Consider the following 22,335-nt stretch of genomic DNA (forward strand, 5'->3'; position numbering starts at 1 on the left):
GGGCTCGAACCCACGACCCTGAGATTTGGAGTCTCATGCTCTACCGACTGAGGTAATTAGTTGCGTTCACTGTTTGTCAGGTATACGTGCAGCTCCTCACACTATGGACGACCTGGCTAAGGGTAAACACATTGTGAAGTGATGAATGCACGCTCCCTGACGAGCGTGAACGATGTCATAAGAAATGATGAGCAAAAAGATGAAGCACTGTGTTCGTCTCTTGAGCGGATGCAACTGGTGGTGCAACAGTCGGTCCGCCACCTTCACCAAGATATTCAACAGTTACGTGTGGATATCCAACAGGTGGTTGAGCAGCTGCAAGAGCAGCAACGACAGTCGGCTGAGTAGCTTCAAGAGCAGCAACGACAGTCGGCTGAGCAGCTTCAAGAGCAGCAACGACAGTCGGCAGAGCAGCTTCAAGAGCAGCAACGACAGTTACGTGTAGATATGCAACAGCAACAGAATACCCTGGAGCAGCTTCAAGTCCGTATAATTTAGTGCCGTACAGGAACAACGCCAAATAAATGCGGCGACCGCTAGGCGACTCGACAATCAATAGCAAGGGAAACCTAAAGTTGGTGTAGCTACACCAACTTTGCATTGTAGGCGTGATCGTGTCTCATGCCCCAGCAACACAGCTACAGCTTAAGCTGTAGCCCCTACTTCCCCGTTGTTCCATCTGTCGACTCCTTGTCTTCGTCTACTGTCTCCCTTATCTTTTCCATTATTACACTGGTAGGGTTGTGTAATTTGTACAAAAAATAAAATAAAAAGACGTTTCGTTACAATAGTATTGTTAGGCCCACAAGTACATGTAGTTCATGTTCATTAGTTCATGCATTATTCATTTGGCCTGGGTAGCTACTTGGGCGCCCATGTTTGCCATAGCTACCCAGGCCCTTTATATTGCGTTGCTCTCTCTTCAACTCGCTCTCTTCAATAATCTCCCTCTTCAATAATCACCAAGTAGTCGTTTCGTACGTCTTGGTCTCTTGTCCCGTTTCTAATGAATGTCGTTCCACCAACCTACCTGTTCCCGTCGTCAGTGACTTGTTAGGACTCAACAGTATTCAATCAAATATCGGGTCATTAAACTAGTTACGATGGGCTCCGGAGAAAAAGCATCCCGTTCGCTTGGGTCAGAAGTGTTGACTACAGAAAGGGGGATACTCTCAAGACACAACGGACAACGGGTTGGTGGAACGACATTTATTACAGGAGACGAAGAGACAGAGACCAAGACGAACGAAACGAAAGGTGAGTACGAGGGTGCATGCAGGCCAGCTTGGGAAAGGTTGTAGAACGTCCGGGAGGAGTTAACTAACAGAAGTCAACAACATCTTACCGTTGCGCCCTTTTCCAATGGGGCCGTGTTGTAGGCAGCTATTCCATCGAAGAATGTAGCACTGTGCAGCACAGAAGTGTTGAACAAGTTAACTTAGTACCCACTTTGCCTTCTACGCACTTTTGACCGAGAGTTGCCTTCGGCTCTGTCAAAGTTTCTTCTAACGTATTGTTTTATAAATTTGGAATACCACTTGAATTGAGGATGATGTGTCGAGGGCTTTTCATGTAAATTTAGAATAGTTCATACAACAGAAGGAGAGAGTGTGTATATGTTTATGTGTGTTTGTGTGTGTGTGTGTGTGTGTGTGTGTGTGTGTGTGTGTGTTATGTGTGTGTGTGTGTGTTATGTGTGTGTGTGTGGTATGTGTGTGTGTGTGTGTGTGTGTGTGTGTGTGTGTGTGTGTTTGGGTGTGTGTGTATTAGTTTTCGTCGACGGCAGGATGAGAGTCCCCACAAATGTAACGCGATAAGACACTCCCGTCGAGCGCCCTGATGGATAGCACAAATCCGAGTCTGCCCCTTTGGGGGTCACATAGCCGGACACGGCAGTGGTACAAGGAAGGAGGGAAGGGCGGTGTATTAGAGATAGAGAGAGAGAATGAGAGAGAGAGAGAGACACACACACACACACACACACACACACACACACACACACACACACACACACACACACACACACACACACACACACACACACACACACACACACACACACACACACACACACACACACACACACACACACACACACACACACACCCACACACACACACACACACAACTGCCAGAGAGTGAGAGCCAGAGAGTTAGAGAGCCAGAGAACTAATGAAGGCGAGAGTGGACCGTCCGCCTGTTCTGAAACAGTACGAATGGGCTACAAACGGCCAAACGCCTAGATGGGAGAATACTGAAAAACACAGGACTAAAACAAAACGGGTACTAGTCCGAGGCAGAAAGCTGGAACAACACAGTACACAACGAGTAGAAAAGTATGAACAGGAATTTGATGGCAACCTTGTGCATCTGCGCCTTGATCCTAGAGAGTGGTGGCGTTCCTACGGATGCGGAAAACTGCCGAGTCACACGCGAATTGTGAAATTTTTTAATAATACTTTTTTGTGTTCACCAGGGTGATAGTGACCAATACAGGGTATCACAAAAATCCGCTTCAAGCACAAAAATATACTCGTAGCTCGGTTATCTGGACCCCGGAGTTACGAGACCTTTGGTCTACCAGGCACACTTTGGGCGAGTTTTTTTCAATTCTTTTCTCAACACGACTGATTACACAGCATGGACCGTGTTCCAAAAATAAATTGAAGAAAATGGACAAAACGAATTGAATACAAACAAAAACACAATAAGCAACAAACGCACAGGTGGATGTCTGTATTTCGTGGCAAACACGGGGTGCGGATTATACTCCAGTGTGGCTTATACGTCGGACAATGCGGTAAGTGATTCGGAGATGCAAGCATTTCAAAGTTACGGGTAGTGTTCGGTCCCAGATCACCCCGGATAAAACGAAGTTTGAGTGTGGTACATGTACTAACGTGAATCCAGAGCAGGTGCTGGGTATGGGTGTGGCACACATGTACTAACCTGAATCCAGAGCAGGTGCTGGCTGCCACCCAGGTCTTGTTCCCCATGCCGCGCACCACACCGTGGTAATAGCACGTCTCTGCACCAACCTGTTCAGACACACAACAATAACAAGAAGAAGCCATGCTAAACCACACTTATTATACTTTCTCTCTACGCCATGGCTGGCAAACGCACCCTCCTCATCTATATTGACACTGATTCATCTTTAGCCACTGGAAGATGTAATAATAACAATAAACTCTTTATTACCATCGCTGCTATTTCAGCCAGGTGCTAAACTTTGATTTCTCTTTATCCGAACCCCGTGCCTGCATTTCGTTTTCTCTTATTGTCCACAGGCCATCGTGAGAATGAAAGATTTCCAAAACGCAGGCAGGATATCAGGAAGCCGTGCATGAACAGCTGAGTACAGACACCATTCTTTCTAAGTCTGTTTGAATTCTTTATTCTCACGATGGCACCATCGCCAATAAGAGATAAATTTATGAGAAGGTGAGATTGTGGGTTAAACAGTTGGAAAGTGATTTACATCACTTTGAACTTTACAAGTATGGGAGAGGGTGAGCGCTGCAGGAGCAGATTGAGTTAATCAGCAGTGAGCAGATTTCTTGTTTGAAAGCAGGTCGGGAGGAGATGTCACGAATGCTAGCAGGGAGGGCATTGTAGTATTCTAGGGACTTGTACAGTGGGGAGTCTTTACAGCGATCGGTTCTGGAGGGTGGGAGGTGCCAAGTGCGTGCGTGTCGAAGGCTGTACTGGGCCGTAACTTGAGCGGGGGTGTTGAGCAAGCGTATGTGTTGTGGGGCATATTGGTATTTTATGGAGTGAGCAAGAAGGGTGAGCTTCACTTTGCGGCGAGAGAACATTGTCGGCCATTTGAGCCGATGGAGCAGTGTTGAATGATCCAGAGGAGTGTAAAGGGGGAGACGGAGGCAGATTCTGGCCGCCTTGCGCTGGATTCGCTCAAGACGGTCAAGAGCTGCGATTGAGAGCGGGGTGACAGCAATGCATGCATATTCAATTATAGGCAGGATATACGTTTTGTAAATGAGAGAGAGTGATTTAGTGTGTAGAGTTGATTTGAGCCTAAAGAGAATATTAAAAGATTTTACGGCTTTCTTCAGCACAAAGTCAAGGTGGGCTGACCATCTTAGGTCGTGCTGAAAGATGATGCCGAGGTGACGATGTTGTGTTACTGTTTCTAATAGGGTTTGGCCAAGTTTTATTTCGGGTAGTCGTGGTGGGGGTCGGTTAGCATGGTAGAACGGGAGGATGACGGTTTTCGTTTTATTGACTAGCAGGTGCCAGCGCTCTAGCCATTCTGCTGCGGCATCGACGCTTCTTTGTAGCGCAGCCTCACACTCAATGTAGCTGCCTGCAATGGCAATTAGTGCGGTGTCGTCCGCGAACTGGCTACACGAGGTTGTAGCATTTTCACAGGCAGTGGGCAGGTCAATGGTGTACGCCAGGAACAGAAGTGGTCCCAGGACCAAGCCCTGGGGCACTCCTGCTGGTATTGGTATGAAGGCGGATGTTGTGCCTTCAACCTGCACCCGCTGTCTGCGTCCTGTCAAGTAGGCTTCGAGCCAATTGTGAGCCTTGCCGTCGACACCATAGTGGCTCAGCTTTTTCAGCAAGCCTTGATGCCATACACGATCAAAGGCTTTACTGAGATCGAAGAAACACGTTACAACATGCTTCCCCGCATCCCTAGCTGTGGATATCTGGTGGACGATCCGTGCGAGTTGCAGCTCGGTCCCGTCTTGTTTCCTGAAGCCGGATTGGTTGGAGGGTAAGTGCGGTGCTATGTGATTGTACAGACGAGAGTGGACTATTTTTTCTTGTGTTTTTGATATTATACTGAGCAGGGAGATGGGTCGGTAGTTGGTAGGATGGGAGGGGTTGCCCGACTTAGGGATGGGTGTAATAGTTGCGTCTTTCCAATCCTGTGGTATTTCTCCGGTTCTGAAGGACAGATTGTAGAGACTAGTGAGAGATGGGGAGATTTCCTTTGCAGTTTCTTTCAGGAGCCGAGTTGGGATGTTGTCAAAGCCTGGGCTCTTGCCAGTGTCTAGACTGCATAGAAGCTTCTCGACCTCTTCCACTGTTGCTGCGATTGTATTTAGAGTATGACTGATGTCAGGGGTAGTGTTGATGTCTGGTGTAGTACAGGTGGTCTTGTCGATGGACTGTTGGCTTTGGGAGATAAAGAACTTGTTGAGAGCTGTTGCTTTCTCCATAGCCGTGGCTGCAGTGGAGTTGGCTGTCGATAGTGTGGGAATTGTTTTCTTAGGCGGTTTTTTCAGGTGCTTCAGTAGACGGTGGAGGTTTGTACCCGTTGACGTTGTTTGCTGGACAAAGTCGGACTTAGCCTGTCGCAAAAGAGCGGTTACTCGGTTACGCTGGGCTGTGTACAGTTTCCAATCTGAGTCTAGTTGGGTCGCCTTGTAGGTGCGGAACTGTTTGTGCTTTGTTTTGATCTGGCTGAGGAGATCCTTCGTCATCCAGGGACGAGTGGGCGTAGAATTTTTGCGGGACTTGCTTCTGGTCACTTGGCAGTGGTGCACGGCTAGTTTCAGTATCTGGTCTCTCCAGAAGTTCCAGAATGAGGTTACTGGCTGAGGGTCAGTGGGATGTGGATCGTACTGCAGATTGCAAGTCAATCAAGGTGCTGTAAGTCAACAAATATTCGGCACATATTTGAAAGTATACTTGTGAAACCAAACATTTTCAAGATGTTCGTAAAGAGCCTGAAGTGTGTCCTTTTTATGAGTATTATCGCATTTTTCTCTCAGAGGAAACTATTTGCATATTTATTTTCGGCTGTTTTCGGCCTAATCATATTTGGTCAAAGATTTGTTGCAGCCGAAATTTCGTTTTGCAAGGTTCAGTGTGACAGTGCATACAGGCAGCAGCAGTACAGGCGGAAAAAGTTTTTGCAGCCGAAATCTGTTTTAGCCCTGGGATCCCCGAAATTTTAATGGGCCGGAAATTAGTAGACTTACAGTAGATTGAGAACAGGAACAGGAACAGGAACAGGAACAGGAACAGGAACAGGCTTTGCTGAGTGGTGTATGATACGGGTTTCATTAGTTCAGCTCATCAAATGTTTTATATATATTTTTAATTTCACTCGCCTGACGCAACAACTACAAAGCAAAATAAAACTTAGTAAAAAGAAAATGAAACTTTACAATCTGCACACAATGACAACTCCATTTTTAAGATAGTCTCTGTTGATCAGTCGGTATCCGTTACCCGTGTTAGCTAGTTGCTATCAAGGCGGGCTTCGGCAACAGGAACATCTGGAGAGGCGTCATCCATCCCCTCACAGGCCATGGTGTCTTTTTACCAGGCGAGGGCAGGTTCTCACAGAATGATGAGCACTGAGTGTGTGCAGTATATGACCAGGAAGCTGTTGCACTGAAAACGCAGTCGCCGGTCTGAGAGAGGACAGGCCAGCAATGAATGAATGAATAGCATGCACAGACTCGAGGCTAACGTTCATGCAAGCCAAACATTAATAGAGTTCATTAAAACAGTGCACTGCCAAGTTAGCGCACAGTGAGTTTGGGAAGTCGGTAGAAAATGTTGAACGGTCTCTGCTCGCATAAACAGGTACGCCTCAGCTCAGTCGTTAGAGATTTCCTGGCCTCAAGCGAAGGTCTATGGTTTGTGTCCTGGTGGCGACAGTCAACGTTGTCTTCAGACTTTTCCCTCGAACCAATGAATACAGTGCATTACATAAGCAGATGTGGCCCTGGGGGGGGGGGGGGGGGTATGAACAACATAAACATCTCACCTCGTCATGGAGGAGCTCGCCGGTTTCCGGATCGAGGCGGAAGTTCATCCCACGCCTGCCAATAGCGAGTCTGCAAGAAACAGAAAACCATAGCCTTAGCTACAAAAATGCTCATTCCTCAGCCCAGCAGCAAGTCACATACATCAGGGTTCGACAATCAGGTGAAACGAAGACACTTTGCATTCAAGGGAGCGACAGAGGAGATCCATTGGTCATGTGTACATGGCAGCGTGGTGGTTCACGAACGACTCAAGAGGTTTTTCCTGTGCCAAAAGTGTTTCTGATATTGGCAGTGGTAAAAATGATCTGACACATTTGTTTAAAAGTACAAAAACACAGGAAGCAGGTCCAGTTGTACCCTGACCTGTCATACTAAGATCAGTATTATACACATGACCTCCTCAGCAGTAAACACACGTCCTTGTCCACAAAATTTGGTCCAGCCATGGCCTGACAAACCAGACCGGTTTCGTCAGGCCTGAAAGATGCAACTCCCAAAAAATTGCTATTGCAGCTTGAAAGACCATCAACTTCATGAACAAGTGTGCCCAAGTATTTCCAGTGATTCGATGATTCAAAAGCCTTCATGTACCTACAAGACACCACTTCAAAAGCAGGACATTGTCTCATGCATATCCTTCCAATCATACCTGTTCTGCAGGAGGTCCAGTATCCAGGTCTTTCCGAAGCCTGACACACCAACAGTGAGAGTGCCTGTGTACAACATCTATACAGACAGGCAGGCCGACAGACGGGAAGGCAGACAGACAGAGAGACAGACAGGCAGGCAGGCAGACAGACAGACAGATACATAGATAGACAGATGCATAGATAGATAGACAGTCAGAAAGGCACACAAACACACAAACACCCCCGCTCCCCCCCCCCCCCCCCCACGCCCACCCCATGCCCCCCCCCCCCCCACACACACACTAATGTCCAAGCGCACACACATACACACTCACACCATCACTCAAACACTAGCATCCAACGAGAAACATGATATACTTGTGACTTTTGGAGAAATTGTGTTATGACGTCTGCAAAGGTTAGATATCACACCAATACGATATGTCCTCTTCTGCCGTGGCACGGAGTCTACAACACTTCTTCCACGTGATGTGAAACCTCTATAACTGCTGTCAACACCACTGAATATGGAGTGTGCCGGTGGCTGTTGCACACTCTTCTTCCGTATTGTAGACCATTGGTCTGTTGAGAAGGCATCGGCGCCTGAAAATTCGTTGCAGTAATAATATTGAAGATACTAGTACTACCAAGCGTCCATAAACAAGAGTAGCAACTGTGGTCTCTTTTCTATGGGCCAGATGCACGGCTCGCTGCCTCCATTACATCATTCAGCTGCAGTCCTCGCACTGCGGAAAATCTAACACTGCACTTTCTGTCTGGTTTGAAATGAACTTTCGCACGTAACTGGAGTTCACACTTCAACATTTAGAGATCGCGTAGGTACCGGAACAAATAGAAAAAACCCCGGATGGGCTTCTACGAGAAATTGGGGGGTTTGAGTGCATGCTTTCAGAGCGTGATGGAGGCAAGTTACGTAATGAAGGCAGGACGTTGAACACTGACGCATAACCACAGTTGCATACTCTTGTTTATGCAATCCTGCTACTACTCTTGGGGGTTATAGTATTGTCTGATACCGAAGAACTAGGGGTACAGAGCCGTAGCCTACACTTTCCTTTTTTTCGTGTTTCATGTCTATGTCTTTACAATGGAGGCGCCATGTACATAGGGATGCCCTGCAGATGATAACATTGTAGCCTGTTCGTTCTTCAGGACATGATCACGAGTCTTCTACAGTGTTGCTCAATGAAATCCAGTCGAGTCACTCAAACGACGTTGCGCAGCCCTGAACCCTGCGAACACTGGGCTGCGAAATGGGGCAAGGCGCAAACTTGAGTGGCGCGACTGGACTTTGTTTAGCAGCGCTGTACCACTGGCTGTGCTGTACGATCTCCTGGTCTTACCAACTTCTGTTCAGGTGTCATGATGTGCGATGTCATCATCACTGGTATAAACGTATGATGTTCGTCCACCAACAACCTCGGATCTGCAGACAACCAAAAAGTGAAGAATAAGAACACAGAATAAAAAAACTTACACACTCAAGCGCGATGAACAATAATCACTTCTGCGACGCCATGAGCGACGAACAATGCGATCGAGAGTTTTTTTCTGCAAGACGTTGCATCGTAGGTTGTCGCAGCTCCGTCGCAGGCCGCGAACTGTAATTATTGAATAGTGTATAATCTACTAATACTCTATATTGTCCACAATGGTTATTCGGATTGAGAACAAATGATGCCAACATAATACCATGCAACAATCATAACATGCAAAAAAATGTACAAAATGTGATTCATAGATTTTTTTTCTTTCGATGGTCATCAGTGAACCTACATCGAATGGCGATCTACAAGTATTATAATTGTGTGCTCAAACAAAGCTACAAAGTCATGATTGGTGGCTACAAAAACTACCGCAGCAGCAAGGGTGAAAAAGTGATTACATTGTCGCAAAGGCGTGACAAAATTGTAAATCGCCATTCGATGTGGGTTCACTGATGACCATCGAAAGAAAAAAACGTTTATGAATCACGTTTTTTACATTTTTTTGCATTTCATGATTGTAACATGGTATTATGACCCCAGTGTTTGCATGAGTCACAGGTGAAAAATCGTAACAATTGTGCGTCTCTCGTTAGGTGTGCAAGGCAGCTAAGTTGGGAGAGTTCGGGGAAACAGGGTTGGTACGACATGTGCTTGTGTTTGAATAAGTGGGAGTTCATGTGACATACATAGTGCTTGATGATAGCAAGAGTGCATGAAACCCAGAGTGGGCAGCTCTGATGGGTTGCTGTCACGGCTAAATTCCATGATTACATCCTTTTACTGCTGCAGTGCGTATATAACTATAAGGAGGATTCAAGCAGATCTCTTTCTGCACAACTGCACCACAGTTGCATGCACTACGCCACTTCCCGCCTCAGATGTACACCAGATATGATGCAGTCCCGGAATTTCGTCGTGACAGACACCCATGCAGAAAAAGCCAAAAGCTGCACACTCTGGGCTTCATTAATTTTACTTTTGATCACTGGATAGCAATCAGCAGCCAATACCTTCTCACATACCTACCGACCTTGCAAACCTGAGATCGGGACAATGACATACCTAGGTATGAAAATGCATACAAACGAACCCGTGAGGTATACAGCAAATGCACTTCTGGGTGCCTATTACCACCCTCGATATAGGGACGGTGCCGGCCAAATCGGGATTATTGGCATGTACGCTCTCATTATCTCCTATTTTCTATTTGCTCCTCTCCTAGTGCACATGCCCAGCAGTGATGCCAATGCCATTATGATCGGCAGAGCTTCATATGCCCCACCCACTCCACCATCTCCCTGGCAGTTGGTAGCTGCTTGTTATGCGCTGAAAGGACATCATTGGTCTCTTCAATGTACTTTGCAGGGAGTGCATTTCGTAGAAAAAGAGAGGAAAATGAAAAAAAATCCGTCGTTGACCCGAAAGTGAAATGCATGAAACACTACCTTAGGCCATGATGATATATATCAGTGATACATGTATGTCCAGCTATTGGTAATTTTCCCACCAAGAGCCGGATGTACTATTTGGCTTTGCTACTGTTACACTGATACTGGGCATACTGCACAGGCAGAAAATTTCGTCGGTCAATACTTTCGTCCAACTCTAAAGAAAGGGAGTTCGTCCGGTTGTAAATTTCGTCCAGGGATCATAAGAGTGTATTGAAAAGCTGGACAAATCGACATTCGTCCGGCATTTAATTTAGTCCCAAAGCTCCTTGGACGAAAAAGACGAAACTGAATTCCAGACGAATATTTCTGCTTACAGTACTTGGCGTAGGCGCCCGTGCTATACCAGGGAGTTGAGGAGTTTGTGTTTTGACTGTGACATGTTGAGTGCTCGTTTGTAGTACGACATTCCTGCCCTCTTAGAAAACATGCCTGATTTTGACTCTATAATTGAGCGAATGCTCCTTCAGAACCTGGCCAGACACACATTCTAGTACACACTCATCAGCTCACAAGGACTTGTAACACACAGCTAGCCGTTGTGGCCCCTGTAGGGTGCTCAACCCAGCACCACCCAAGACATGGCGCACACAGGCCTTCAGTTCCATATCACGTAACACTCCAACTTGAAGTGGCCTTCAAAACAGATAGCAGGCCTATTCCCTACCTATTCCCTACAGGTCAGAAACCTGTACTTTGCAGGAAACAGTTGCACAAGATCACCATGCATGGCTTGCACGTGTACACGACTGAAAAAGACATGTTCGAAAACAAAATCAAACAGTAGTACAATTTTAGGCGCCTCATACATTTTGTACAAATTTTTGTACAATGTTTTGTACAATTGCTGTAAACACATGCTAAGAATCACATGCTGTATCTAACTGGTTAAAATTAGCTGTCAGCTTCATACAGTATTAGCTGGTGTCTCAAGAGCCATTCACTAGGCAAGTGAAGTCTTCAAAATTTACGACATGAATACTTTTCGTTAACTTCCGTACTTCACTTGCGCCTTTGGCGAAACCAGTAACACTGGTTCTATTTTATGACAATTCAGGCTATGCTAGTATTGTTGAGGCCATGGGTCTATGTTGGCGCAGTTTGCTGGAAGATAGTGCACTTTGCTATTTTTGCCCTGTACTCGTTGACATTGTGCCCTAACTCTTGCTGTAGATCTAGTTTGTTGTCAGCGGCTGCAATGGTTCCTGCCTATTTTTCCAGTGCGATTTTGAGCCTGTTCATAACGATGCCCATAATTTGGATGCTAATTTTGGAGGCTGGTACCTCCAGCAGACTACCAAAAGGTGTCATCATTCCCACATCGTCATCTACTAGGATGTCCACAGTTCCAGAGTGTTCTCAACTCCAGGGCGTCTTCAATTTCATTATAACCTGAATTCCGAGGTCTTCCCTATTGCCAGGTGTCCTGATTGTCGAAGTGTGCCCAATTCACAGGCGTATTTCAGTACAGGTTCCAATGTGCTGCAAGAGTATTTCAGATGACTGAAATTTCAGACGGACACTCTACACTCCCATTGATGTAATGGAAAATAGGTACTCTGCCCCAGGGTATGGCCAAGTTACACAGCCTCCGTGTCAGACATATTCCTCCTTTTAGTCTACTGGCATGGAGATGCTAGCAATACTGACAAGAGTTCTGCGCTACAGGGATAAACTGAGCAAACATCATCTGAAACATCATCATCTGAAAACATCATCTGAAATATCATGTGAAATTCCTATTGTCCGGCACGACTCTACACCAAAAAATCTCACTGGAGTACGAGGCCTCTGGACAAAAAATACACCAGCGGGATAGGCCTCTGCACAATACGCCACTGGAGTATGCCTCTCTACGAATACACAGCTACTGGATGCCGGAAACCTACTGGCTCCCTATATATCTCTGGAAAACCACAACAGGGTACATCTCTGCACAAAACACCAATACGTTTATAGCAAACACAACCTGTGTATGTCTTTACACACAACACTAGTGGAGTTTGCTTCAGCACAAAACACAACCTGTGTATGTCTTTACACACAACACTAGTGGAGTTTGCTTCAGCACAAAACACAACCAACATTATGACTATGCTGAACCACAATCCGGGGTGTGTCCCTCCACAAAACACCACTGGAGTACGCTTCTGTACCGAACACAACCAGTGTAGGTCTCTACACACAATATTACGGGAGTATGCTTCTGCACACAACCGGGGGTACGCCTCTTCCAAAACATCACCGGTGTATGCCTCTGCTATAAAACTACTGGATGACTCTACCCACAGCACAACTGGGGTACGTCTCTACACAGAACACCACTGGAAGGTTCTAATTGGATCAGAAGGGGAAGGGTGGCCTTCTGCTTGTTTCCACCTCCATGAGAGTACAAGATTAGGCCAAGAAGACAACCCTCAGGTCATATACCACCTGGTTTAGAACACTCGTCACAACTAGCAGAAGGCATGATTTATCTAGGTGTACCACACTGCAGTGATCGACTGCTCTGGTCATGGTTGAGCATGATAAAGTAAACAAAATTCCAAGAATTTGGAAAGGCTTGTACAGACACGGACGGGCGGCTGGATAGTTCTGTGGAATTGGCTCCCTCGACGGCAACGGACCTTCCAAGCGGGAAGGTGGGGCGGGCATTCCCAGCTGTTAGATGCTCGTGTTGAGCCGCCCAGATGACAACGAGTTTCGTGCTAGTCTCCGCAGTGTACGTGGTCTCAGCGGGATATTCTAGCAAAACACTTTGGAATAAAGTTCCTATCACTTTTGCAAACGTTTATCGAGAAGTCAAAGCAATTTTATTGGCAGCCCTTTACAGTGCACGCTCTTCAAGCCTCCCTCCAACGCCTACACAATGGTACACACTCGCCATTTATGCTGCCTTACCGCTTCCCATGTGAATCGGATGAAGGTCCGCCGAGGCCATGTGCTCTTCCATAGCGACCGGTTCCGGCATAATCTTTTCCTGCACCTGAAGGCTGATGGGGATGACGCCTTGCTCCGGCAACTCATCTTCGGACGCCGCTATGGCAGCGCAGCACGCTAGAATGCACAGTAGCAGTGCGCTAGGCGGAAGGTGACCGGCATGTCCGCTGCGAAGACGGCTGGAGAACTCTGGCATTTCGCAGAGGTTTCCACAAGGACTACCCACACATACGGATTACGGGTCTCAATCTTGTGCCGCCGAACCGCCGAACTGCAGCGAGAATAAATCTATGAACAAATAAATTCCTATGTGCCGAGCGGACAACACATTGGTAAGAACCCGAGTGAAGCCCAAGCAAAGGCTAGGAATCCCGTACGGAAGTTCGAAAATAATTGTGCTGAGACGTGAAGGTGAAAACGCTAGCACATACTAGTCATTGGACGAGTTTGTTTTGACGGTACTAGTACTCCGACGGCGGTCGCACGTACATGACCTCACCCACCATCAACCACACACCGTACCCGGCGGTAGAGTCTACCCTGAGAGCTCAGTAGTGACTAGTGTCAGTAGCGTGATCACCTGAGCTGAACGCACTCTCAGTTTCCCCCTTGTGTATGTAATATCGCCCCAGTCACTGAATGCTCGTGCCTACATTATTATCTACACTACAGATGCACTGGAACCAATGCCGCAATGGCAATGGCAATGCTCACAGTTGAATGTCAGTTCGCACCAAACAGACACAAGTGCTGAGAGATAGTCAGAGTGTGTGTCCTGGATCCTCTCCATCTAAGGGCATCACGTGTTCATCCCATCCGGCTATGAATACAAATGTGCATAGGGAAATATCTTGATGAATTCATTCCACAGGAGACGGACGGTTGTACCAATGCATTCACAGAAAGGTCCTGGAGAATGATTTTCGGCTGGCTCGGGGCAATGCCTCCGATCACCGAAACTGGCACACCTCACTTCAACCTTTAGCCAGTGTGAACATGGAGAATCAGGTTCTCAGTGTTTGTACCCTGGGGTGCCGCGCTCAAGCGCTGGCTGCATGGGGACAGGCACATTCAGTAGATCCAGTTGCAGCTGCAGCAGCACACAAAGCATGCATGATCCCATTGCTGCATCAGACTGATGGGGAGAGCAAAGTGACACTCTTGAATTAGCTGATGGTTCAAGCTCACTACATAATAATTATAGTAATTATAGTACATAGTACGCGGTTCCTTCATCGGAGAGGATCTATGGGAATCAACCTAGCTGACAACAGACTAAGTAATTTAGGTATGTGCTAATCGAATTCCACTTGAAGCTAAGTGCAAAACAAAAAACGAGAAGAGTGCACGCCAGCTACTCTTCATTCTCGGACACGGGTTGTTGCGAGGAGCAACAGCCATCGATCGTAGATTAGGGTACACCCTGAAAATTACTGAGCGGGACTGCACATGGGTGACGAATGTTTGATGATAAAAGTCACACAAAGCCATGCAGTGAAGTCGATTGCTGGGGGTGTTAGTCAGTGTGTGACCAACGTTGTGTGAATGCCAGAGTAAGAGGAACACAATTATTGTTTATTCGTGTAATTGATTCGTAAAGAAAGGGGCAATCCAGACGAGACTAACTTCTGTATGACCATTCTCTATACGATGATGCATGTCAAGGTTTAGAAGGGGATCATGTAGAGGTTTAGAAGGGGATCATGTCGAGGTTTAGAAGGGGATCATGTAGAGGTACGAACGTCAAATAGAGCGTGGTTGTACCAGTCAAAGAGAGAAAGAGCGAGAGAGAGAGAGAGAGGGAGAGAGAGAGAGAGAGAGAGAGAGAGAGAGAGAGAGAGAGAGAGAGAGAGAGAGAGAGAGAGAGAGAGAGAGAGAGAGAGAGAGAGAGATAGAGAGAGAGAGATAGAGAGAGAGAGAGAGAGAGAGAGAGAGAGAGAGAGAGAGAGAGAGAGAGAGAGAGAGAGAGAGAGAGAGAGAGAGACAGACAGACAGAGAGACAGAGAGAGAGACAGAGAGAGAGAGAGAGAGAGAGAGAGAGAGAGAGAGAGACAGACAGAGAGACAGAGAGAGAGACAGAGAGAGAGAGACAGAGAGAGAGAGAGAGAGAGAGAGAGAGAGAGAGAGAGAGAGAGAGAGAGAGAGAGAGAGAGAGAGAGAGAGAGAGAGAGAGAGAGAGAGAGAGAGAGAGAGAGAGAGAGAGAGAGAGAGAGAGAGAGAGAGAGAGAGAGAGAGAGAGAGAGAGAGAGAGAGAGAGAGAGAGAGAGAGAGAGAGAGAGAGAGAGAGAGAGAGAGAGAGAGAGAGAGAGAGAGACAAACAGACAGACAGACGGAGACACGGACAGACAGACACAGAGAGCCAGCGAGAAAGAGACAGAGAGGGAGGAAGAGAGAGTGAGAAACAGACCGACAGACAGACAGACAGACAGACGGAGAGATTGATAGATAGATGGCGCTAGAGCGAAGAGCTATCTTAACGTCTGTGGTGCCTCCTTTGCACCATGGCTGGTAGCTCGGCCTACTTAGCTCGTAGCTGTACTGATGAGGCCTTTATGGCCGAAACAGCTTGCTGTCTACAGCATTGGGTAGATAGATAGATAGATAAATAGATTGATAGAAAGAGAGAACAGATGTGAGTGAACGCTGGTAAGGCAAGGTATTTGCCAATTACGAGCAGAGATGGCCAGTGCGACATTGTAGGGTTCAGATTCTGAGGACCGGAGTTGGAAGAGTTTCTGAACGATGTTTCATCGGTCGCAGCGAAACACAACAGCAGAGATGGAGACTCCCTTGATTTACACCAGTGCCTGCGGAGACTCCATGATGCATACAATAACAGGTAGAAACGGACCGAATGGCTAATGGTCGACTTCTGTTTGACGTGGTCTTGTGGAACGGGTCTTCGCCAAGGGCTGCTGCTGTACAGCCTCCAAAGGCTTCACTAATCCGGGCAATACGTGCACAACCATTACTCATCAGTCGCAGCTAAGAAAAGAAATCATTGCTGGGAGACCAAGACACTGGCCCAGATGCCACTCTCATCGAACCAAAGTACCCGGACACTCAACGCGTCGAGTACGACTCGGACTTGAAAGGCATGCGGACATCTGGTCTAAGTGAATTAGCTACATGTACACGACATGTATTACTTTCCAGGCTGACACTGCACTGACCGGTGTGAATAGGCTTTTAGAAGACTGGATACAATGGCCAAAATGCATGCATTCAGAACTAAACACAATAGACAAATATGGACTCGGATGGAGAGCCAAGGATTGATTTATAGAAAAGAAATGTTATCGCAAGAGCTGATTGCTTAGTAACTGGTGGTGTTAGTGGACATTATAGGGTAACGTGCAGTTCCTTAGTCCTTTTTCTTTTCTTTAATTGATGGACAAGTAGGATGTCCTATCGCGCATACATGTACACGGCCTACTGTAAATGGGACGTTTAGTTGCAGTTTCGACGTTTGAAATCCAACTCAAAGAGCACGACTGGACAAAGCCTGCACTGCAGCACTACCCTTTTTGTCTTTCCGATAAAAATCGATATCGAACGACCCTTGATCCTGAAAGAGAAAAGCGTCGTTATTCGCAAGTCACTGTTTTATGCGAGGCTGCAAGTACAGTGAAACCTGTCTAAGACGACCACTCAAGTGACCTTCAAAATGTGGTCTCTGTTACCAGGTCGTCTCCTTAGCCAGGGTCATTTGACTAAAAACAGCATCCCTTGGTCCTGGTTGCAGTGGTCTTCTTGGACAGGTGGCCGCCCTGGCAGATTTTACTGTATGCAGAAATCGAGGGTCTGTAGACTCTGTACACCACTCTAGCTGCATAGCTCGCTGGGCCGGGCTAGGCCTTGACAGATTATGCTAATATTTTCGTGAAATTATGCTTTTCGCATTGCTGAAAAAATTGCAGAATTATGCTATTTTTATGCTAAAAGTTATCATATTATGCCGCATTGTGCTCACATTATGCTGCTGATGTATAATGGTTCTGTGCAAAATAACAGGGGAATTTTTTTGTAGAGGGCGTTGTACTGTAGCAGCAAAAGTTCAACGGGGTCAACGCACCGTCCGACCTACAGCTACGACCGTCACTGATTGTAGTGGACTGGACATGTTCTCAAGGGAGTCGTAAACCTACGACTTCCTGGTGCATCTACTTGTACTTGTACCAAGAGTACATAACCCTGGGGTTATGTACTCTTGCTTGTACTTGTAGAACATGTAAAACTGTATGGAATTTGATGCGAACAGGCGGATTATTCCAATTTTTTGCGATTCGTATGCATTTTGCCTCGAATTATGCGATGATTCGATTTTGGTAGGAATTATGCGAAACATTATGCTAGCATAATCTGTCAAGGCCTAGGCCGGGCGTCCCATTGCATTGCTTTGTATCGCGTTTCCTATTCCAACTACTTGAAGTAGCTAACATTATTGTCGTTCACACTGGATGTGTTCACAATGAGTGCCGACCCTGGAAAACGTTATGGCCGTGTTGGCCATACAGATTGTTCATGCCTTAGCGCTATAAGCTCTGTTTTGTGAGCTAGCGTGAACGTGAACGCGCATCATGCTTCAACAGCCTTGAGCATTTCTTCATTTCATCTGGCTTTTTTCAAAGCCACCAAAAATAAATCCAAAGAAAGAATCCTGTGTCGTATTTGTTCTGTAGCTTGCTGGAGACGGTCTATTTCGTGATGTAAACAATGGCAGACAATGTACATGTACATGTGCAGTAATTACCCTGTAAGAAGACCTTAGGGTCTGTTGGGAATGCCCAAGTAAAATAATAAAATACCAAAAAATGTACATGACACGTAAGAGCCTTGATTACTGGTAAGGACATGCAGAGCTTCAGTACAAACGAAAAATTCAAAATACAGTGAAAGTGTTTAGGAAAACATTCAATTATCACAAAGCATGAAACTTTTATCCTGGAAAAAAAGCAATCTCCTAAGGTAGTTTGAACTCGGATTGAGAGCCAAGAATTATTTATAAAAAGTAAAAAGGACCAAGAAACTACAAATTACACTATAATGTCCACTAACACCACCAGTTACTAAACAATCAGCTCATACGATCACATTGCATGACACTGACCGACGGTACTGACGTTCTACAACTAACTGGCTAACAGCTCTAGCACATCTTGACATGCATGAACATCCAGCAACGTCCTTCACGGCTGAGAATTTCAGTTCGTGCTTATCTTGGTTGCGCTCACCTTCCCCTCCTTATGTTACTTCTATAACTTAGAACCTTCCAAGTTGGAAGGCTGTTGGAGTGCGCATCCAAGATGTGCTAGAGGTGCTAGCCAGTTAGTTGTAGAACATGAGTACGTACTGTCGGTGAGTGTCGTGCAATGTTATCCCATGAGCTGATTGTTTAGTAATTGGTGGTGTTAGTGGACAGTATAGTGTAACTTGTGGTTTCTTGGTCCTTTTTACTTTTTATATGTAAGGTAGTTCGGGACACTTTTGCTCCAAAATCACTTTTGGTCAGATCTTGACCAATATTTTGTAGTAGGTGCTGTACACAATTGTATTGACTATACAGTCCTAACTTCAAAGTGCCAATTTTGAATCATTTTCCTAGACCCACTTTCTTTTACATTGTTTTAACATGTGGACAAGATTCACATAAAACTTGGCCAATTATTGAGCCAGAGATCTGAAATTTGTTAGGCAGAGGCACTTATTTCAGTCAGCTCTGCCCGTCAAACTGATGGTTTACAAAAAAGAGGAAAAAAGAGGCTTCTCATCCAGTCTGGCTATGCTTGTTGCATATTCCAGTGAAATCACGTTCTGTGATTGCCCGTATAAGAGGGTTTAAAAAAACAAAGAACCAAACAGCATGCTGTCCGCAGATTGGGAACGTACAACCATGTATGTACATGTATAGACAGTTGTCTAAAGTCCCTAGGCTGCTTACAGTGCTCAATGTCCACTGGACAGAGCAAGTATAAAATGCTGTCTGATGAAGTGTTCTGACACGAAACTCGGAGTTACAGCGGAATGAGACTTGTTTGATTCATTGCTGTGTAATATTTGTATGTACATGTATATGTACTCAATCTACGGACAATGTATTCACTCGTTTGCTAACCTGCATGTAGATATACAGAACAAGACTGTCAATCAAGGCCTGTTTGCTGCTACTCCAATGTTCATGCTTACGCAATAATCAGGAAACATAAGGATGTAACAAGCTACAGAAATAATTCCATTCTTTCTTCGGTTATATTTGTAGTGGCTTTGAAAAAAGCCAGATGAAGTGAGGATACCTCACGGCCGTAGAAGCATGCTGGTTGACGTTTACGCGAACAACCAACTAATAATTCTGAGAAGATAAGCCCCTAAGAAAAGTAGGGTTTATTTGATTGATTTTTATTTCACGGATCCTCCAGAGGCAAATAGATGCCTATCGAAGGGAGTCTCCTAAGTAAGTATGGAAAATGAGAAAGTATGTTCGTAAGGGAGAAGAGGTAGAAGATACATTAGAATATAGAGTACAGAAGAAGTAAATTCGGTACTTCGGGTAGTACATTGCATGCTAATCATAATGAGAATTAGAAAAGCAGCATTGCGGACTACTATAACTGACATATACACAAACTATTGAAACTATCATAGATGTGGTTAGCCTAGACACAAAAGTCAGGAATACCTTTCAAAGAAAACATGGATTGCGAATGATACCGACGAACAGCAATACTAAATTTCGCTGTTGTAGAGAGTGAACGAATATCTTCAGGTTTATTCCAGGCAACACTCAAAGAAAAAAGGGTTGATTTACGAAAGTAGGTGCCAGCTTTAGGAAGAATTATGGATGAAGGGTGACGACTGCTTTGGGAAGAGGGTAGCTGGAAGTGAGATAACAAGGAGGGGCATTGGGAGAATACATGGTGGAAATAGACAAGGCCAAGAATCTGCCGTCGCCATGCTAAAGATTCCCAAGAGGACAGAACATTGAGGTCTTCTTTGGAAGTCGTCCAGTCAGGCCGACGCTTGAGTTTATTATTGAAGTATGCTCTAGCAGCAGTAGCCTGCAGTTTATCAAGGGTTGCGGACATGGTGGCTGAAACGGAAAACATCCAAACGGGAACAGCATGTTCAATCGGTTTATCGGGTGTTAGCGGCCGTCGTGAGTTCCCTTCGGGAACGGAACGATAATTTACTTTTTTTATATTAAGAAAAGTAGGGCCAGTATGTCTATTACTGTCATCGCTAGCTCCAGTTCCAAACGACTTGTGAAAAATGGGAGGGAAGAAGAACCAATCGTAGTAGGAATTGTCAAAATTAGTAAAATTTACTAATTTCGATAATTCCTACTACGATTGGTTTAATATAGCTATGAATAGGATGAAGGCCGCAGACATCACGCAACTACGCTACTTGTTTGACATGTATTACTGTGTATTTTATAACAAAAATATTATTGAAAACCCAGAATCGATTTTCTCGTTCCTATCATCAGTGGGAAAAACGGAACTAAGGATACAACCAAAGAAACTGAAGTTAAGTACTGTAAATAAAAAGGTGTTAGAAATAACAACAAGATACAAGTGCAATAAAACCACTAAAGGAAACGCAAAAAGGTAACAAGATTACATAACCAAAGGCGAGAAGGCACTGAACGAAGTGTCAACCTACGAATACAACTTCAGTGCAACAACGTGCTCTTTCTGCTTACACAAAACAGGCTTATGAATACGTATACAAACTGCCTCAAGGACTTTCAACTGTTGGACATAACGCGCACGACACAGTACAGAAAAATGAGAGTCATCATACACACCAAGACAGTCAGGACGAGATAACAAGTGTAGATACACAGCTGACTTCTTACGATCAACACATTCATCCGCCTCAACTCGCTCCTTCCCACCAGACTCCTCCTCGTCCATCTCATCGCCCTCCTCCTCGTTCCGCAATTCATAAGCCTGTTTTGTGTAAGCAGTAAGAGCACGTTGTTGCACTGAAGTTGTATTCGTAGGTTGACACTTCGTTCAGTGCCTTCTCGCCTTTGGTTATGTAATCTTGTTACCTTTTGCGTTTCCTTTAGTGGTTTTATTGCACTTGTATCTTGTTGTTATTTCTAACACCTTTCTATTTACAGTACTTAACTTCAGTTTCTTTGGTTGTATCCTTAGTTCCGTTTTTTCCCACTGATGATTGGAACGAGAAAATCGATTCTGGGTTTTCAATAATATTTTTGTTATAAAATACACAGTAATACATGTCAAACAAGTAACGTAGTTGCGTGATGTCTGCGGCCTTCATCCTATTCATAGCTATATTAAAATTATTATCTCCACGTAGGTTATTTGTATACGATTGGTTTAATGATGCCTTTCGCCAAAGGTTTATTATTTTTGCCCACATCCCCGTAAAAAAATATTTTCGTTTCACGTATAAGAGACGAAAATGGGAAAATTATGTGGTAGGGCTTTAGCCCACACGCTTGCGGTCAATACCACGTGACATTTCATTTTTTCTGAGCATGCACTAGGGCCACGCACCCAGCTCATGTGCTGTACTAGTATGGATGTGCAGCTCTAGTTCTGGCTTGGACTAGTTGGAGGTAGTCTAACAGTTACATACATCATGTACGATATGTACATGTATGTTAGACTGCCCACCAGCCAATCCGTGCAATGTATTATATAAGCAGCAGATGGCTGTCCGAAAGGCGTCATCATCGGTTTTCGCACTCCAACGAAACGTTATTAACGTTATTGTCGATTTGCACAATGGATGTGTTCACAATGGGTGCAGACCTGGAGAAATTTCTGGCAGTGCTGGCCATACTCCTTGTTCATGCCTTAGCGTTATATCCACTGTTTTGTGAGCTAGCGTGAACGTGAACGCGCATCATGCTTCAACAGCCTTGAGCATTTCTTAACTTCATCTGGCCTTTTTCAAAGCCACCAAAAATAAATCCAAAGAAAGAATCCTGTGTCGTATTTGTTCTGTAGGTTGCTGGAGACGGTGTATTTCGTGATGTAAACAATGGCAGACAATGTACATGTACATGTACAGTATG

General features: G+C 45.3%; 1 protein-coding gene and 1 non-coding gene across 2 annotated transcripts in view; both read right to left on the bottom strand.

Annotated features, from left to right (window-relative positions):
• Trnaw-cca (transfer RNA tryptophan (anticodon CCA)) overlaps positions 1–64 on the bottom strand; it is a 75-nt gene extending 11 nt beyond the window's left edge. The window contains exon 1 of the tRNA in view: positions 1–64. This exon is cut by the window's left edge and continues 11 nt beyond it. This is a non-coding gene — a tRNA (tRNA-Trp).
• LOC135824501 (zinc metalloproteinase-disintegrin-like batroxstatin-1) overlaps positions 1–13,679 on the bottom strand; it is a gene marked incomplete at its 3' end in the record, with an annotated part of 18,621 nt that extends 4,942 nt beyond the window's left edge. The window contains 6 exon segments of the mRNA XM_065337236.1: positions 1,346–1,406; positions 2,950–3,038; positions 6,755–6,824; positions 7,405–7,481; positions 8,749–8,831; positions 13,242–13,679. Of these exon segments, the coding sequence (XP_065193308.1) occupies positions 1,346–1,406; positions 2,950–3,038; positions 6,755–6,824; positions 7,405–7,481; positions 8,749–8,831; positions 13,242–13,476 (615 nt within the window).
• Positions 13,680–22,335: the final 8,656 nt, after the last annotated feature.

This window comes from Sycon ciliatum, chromosome 9 (genome assembly GCF_964019385.1).
Source record: "Sycon ciliatum chromosome 9, ocSycCili1.1, whole genome shotgun sequence".
Lineage (NCBI taxonomy): Eukaryota > Metazoa > Porifera > Calcarea > Leucosolenida > Sycettidae > Sycon > Sycon ciliatum.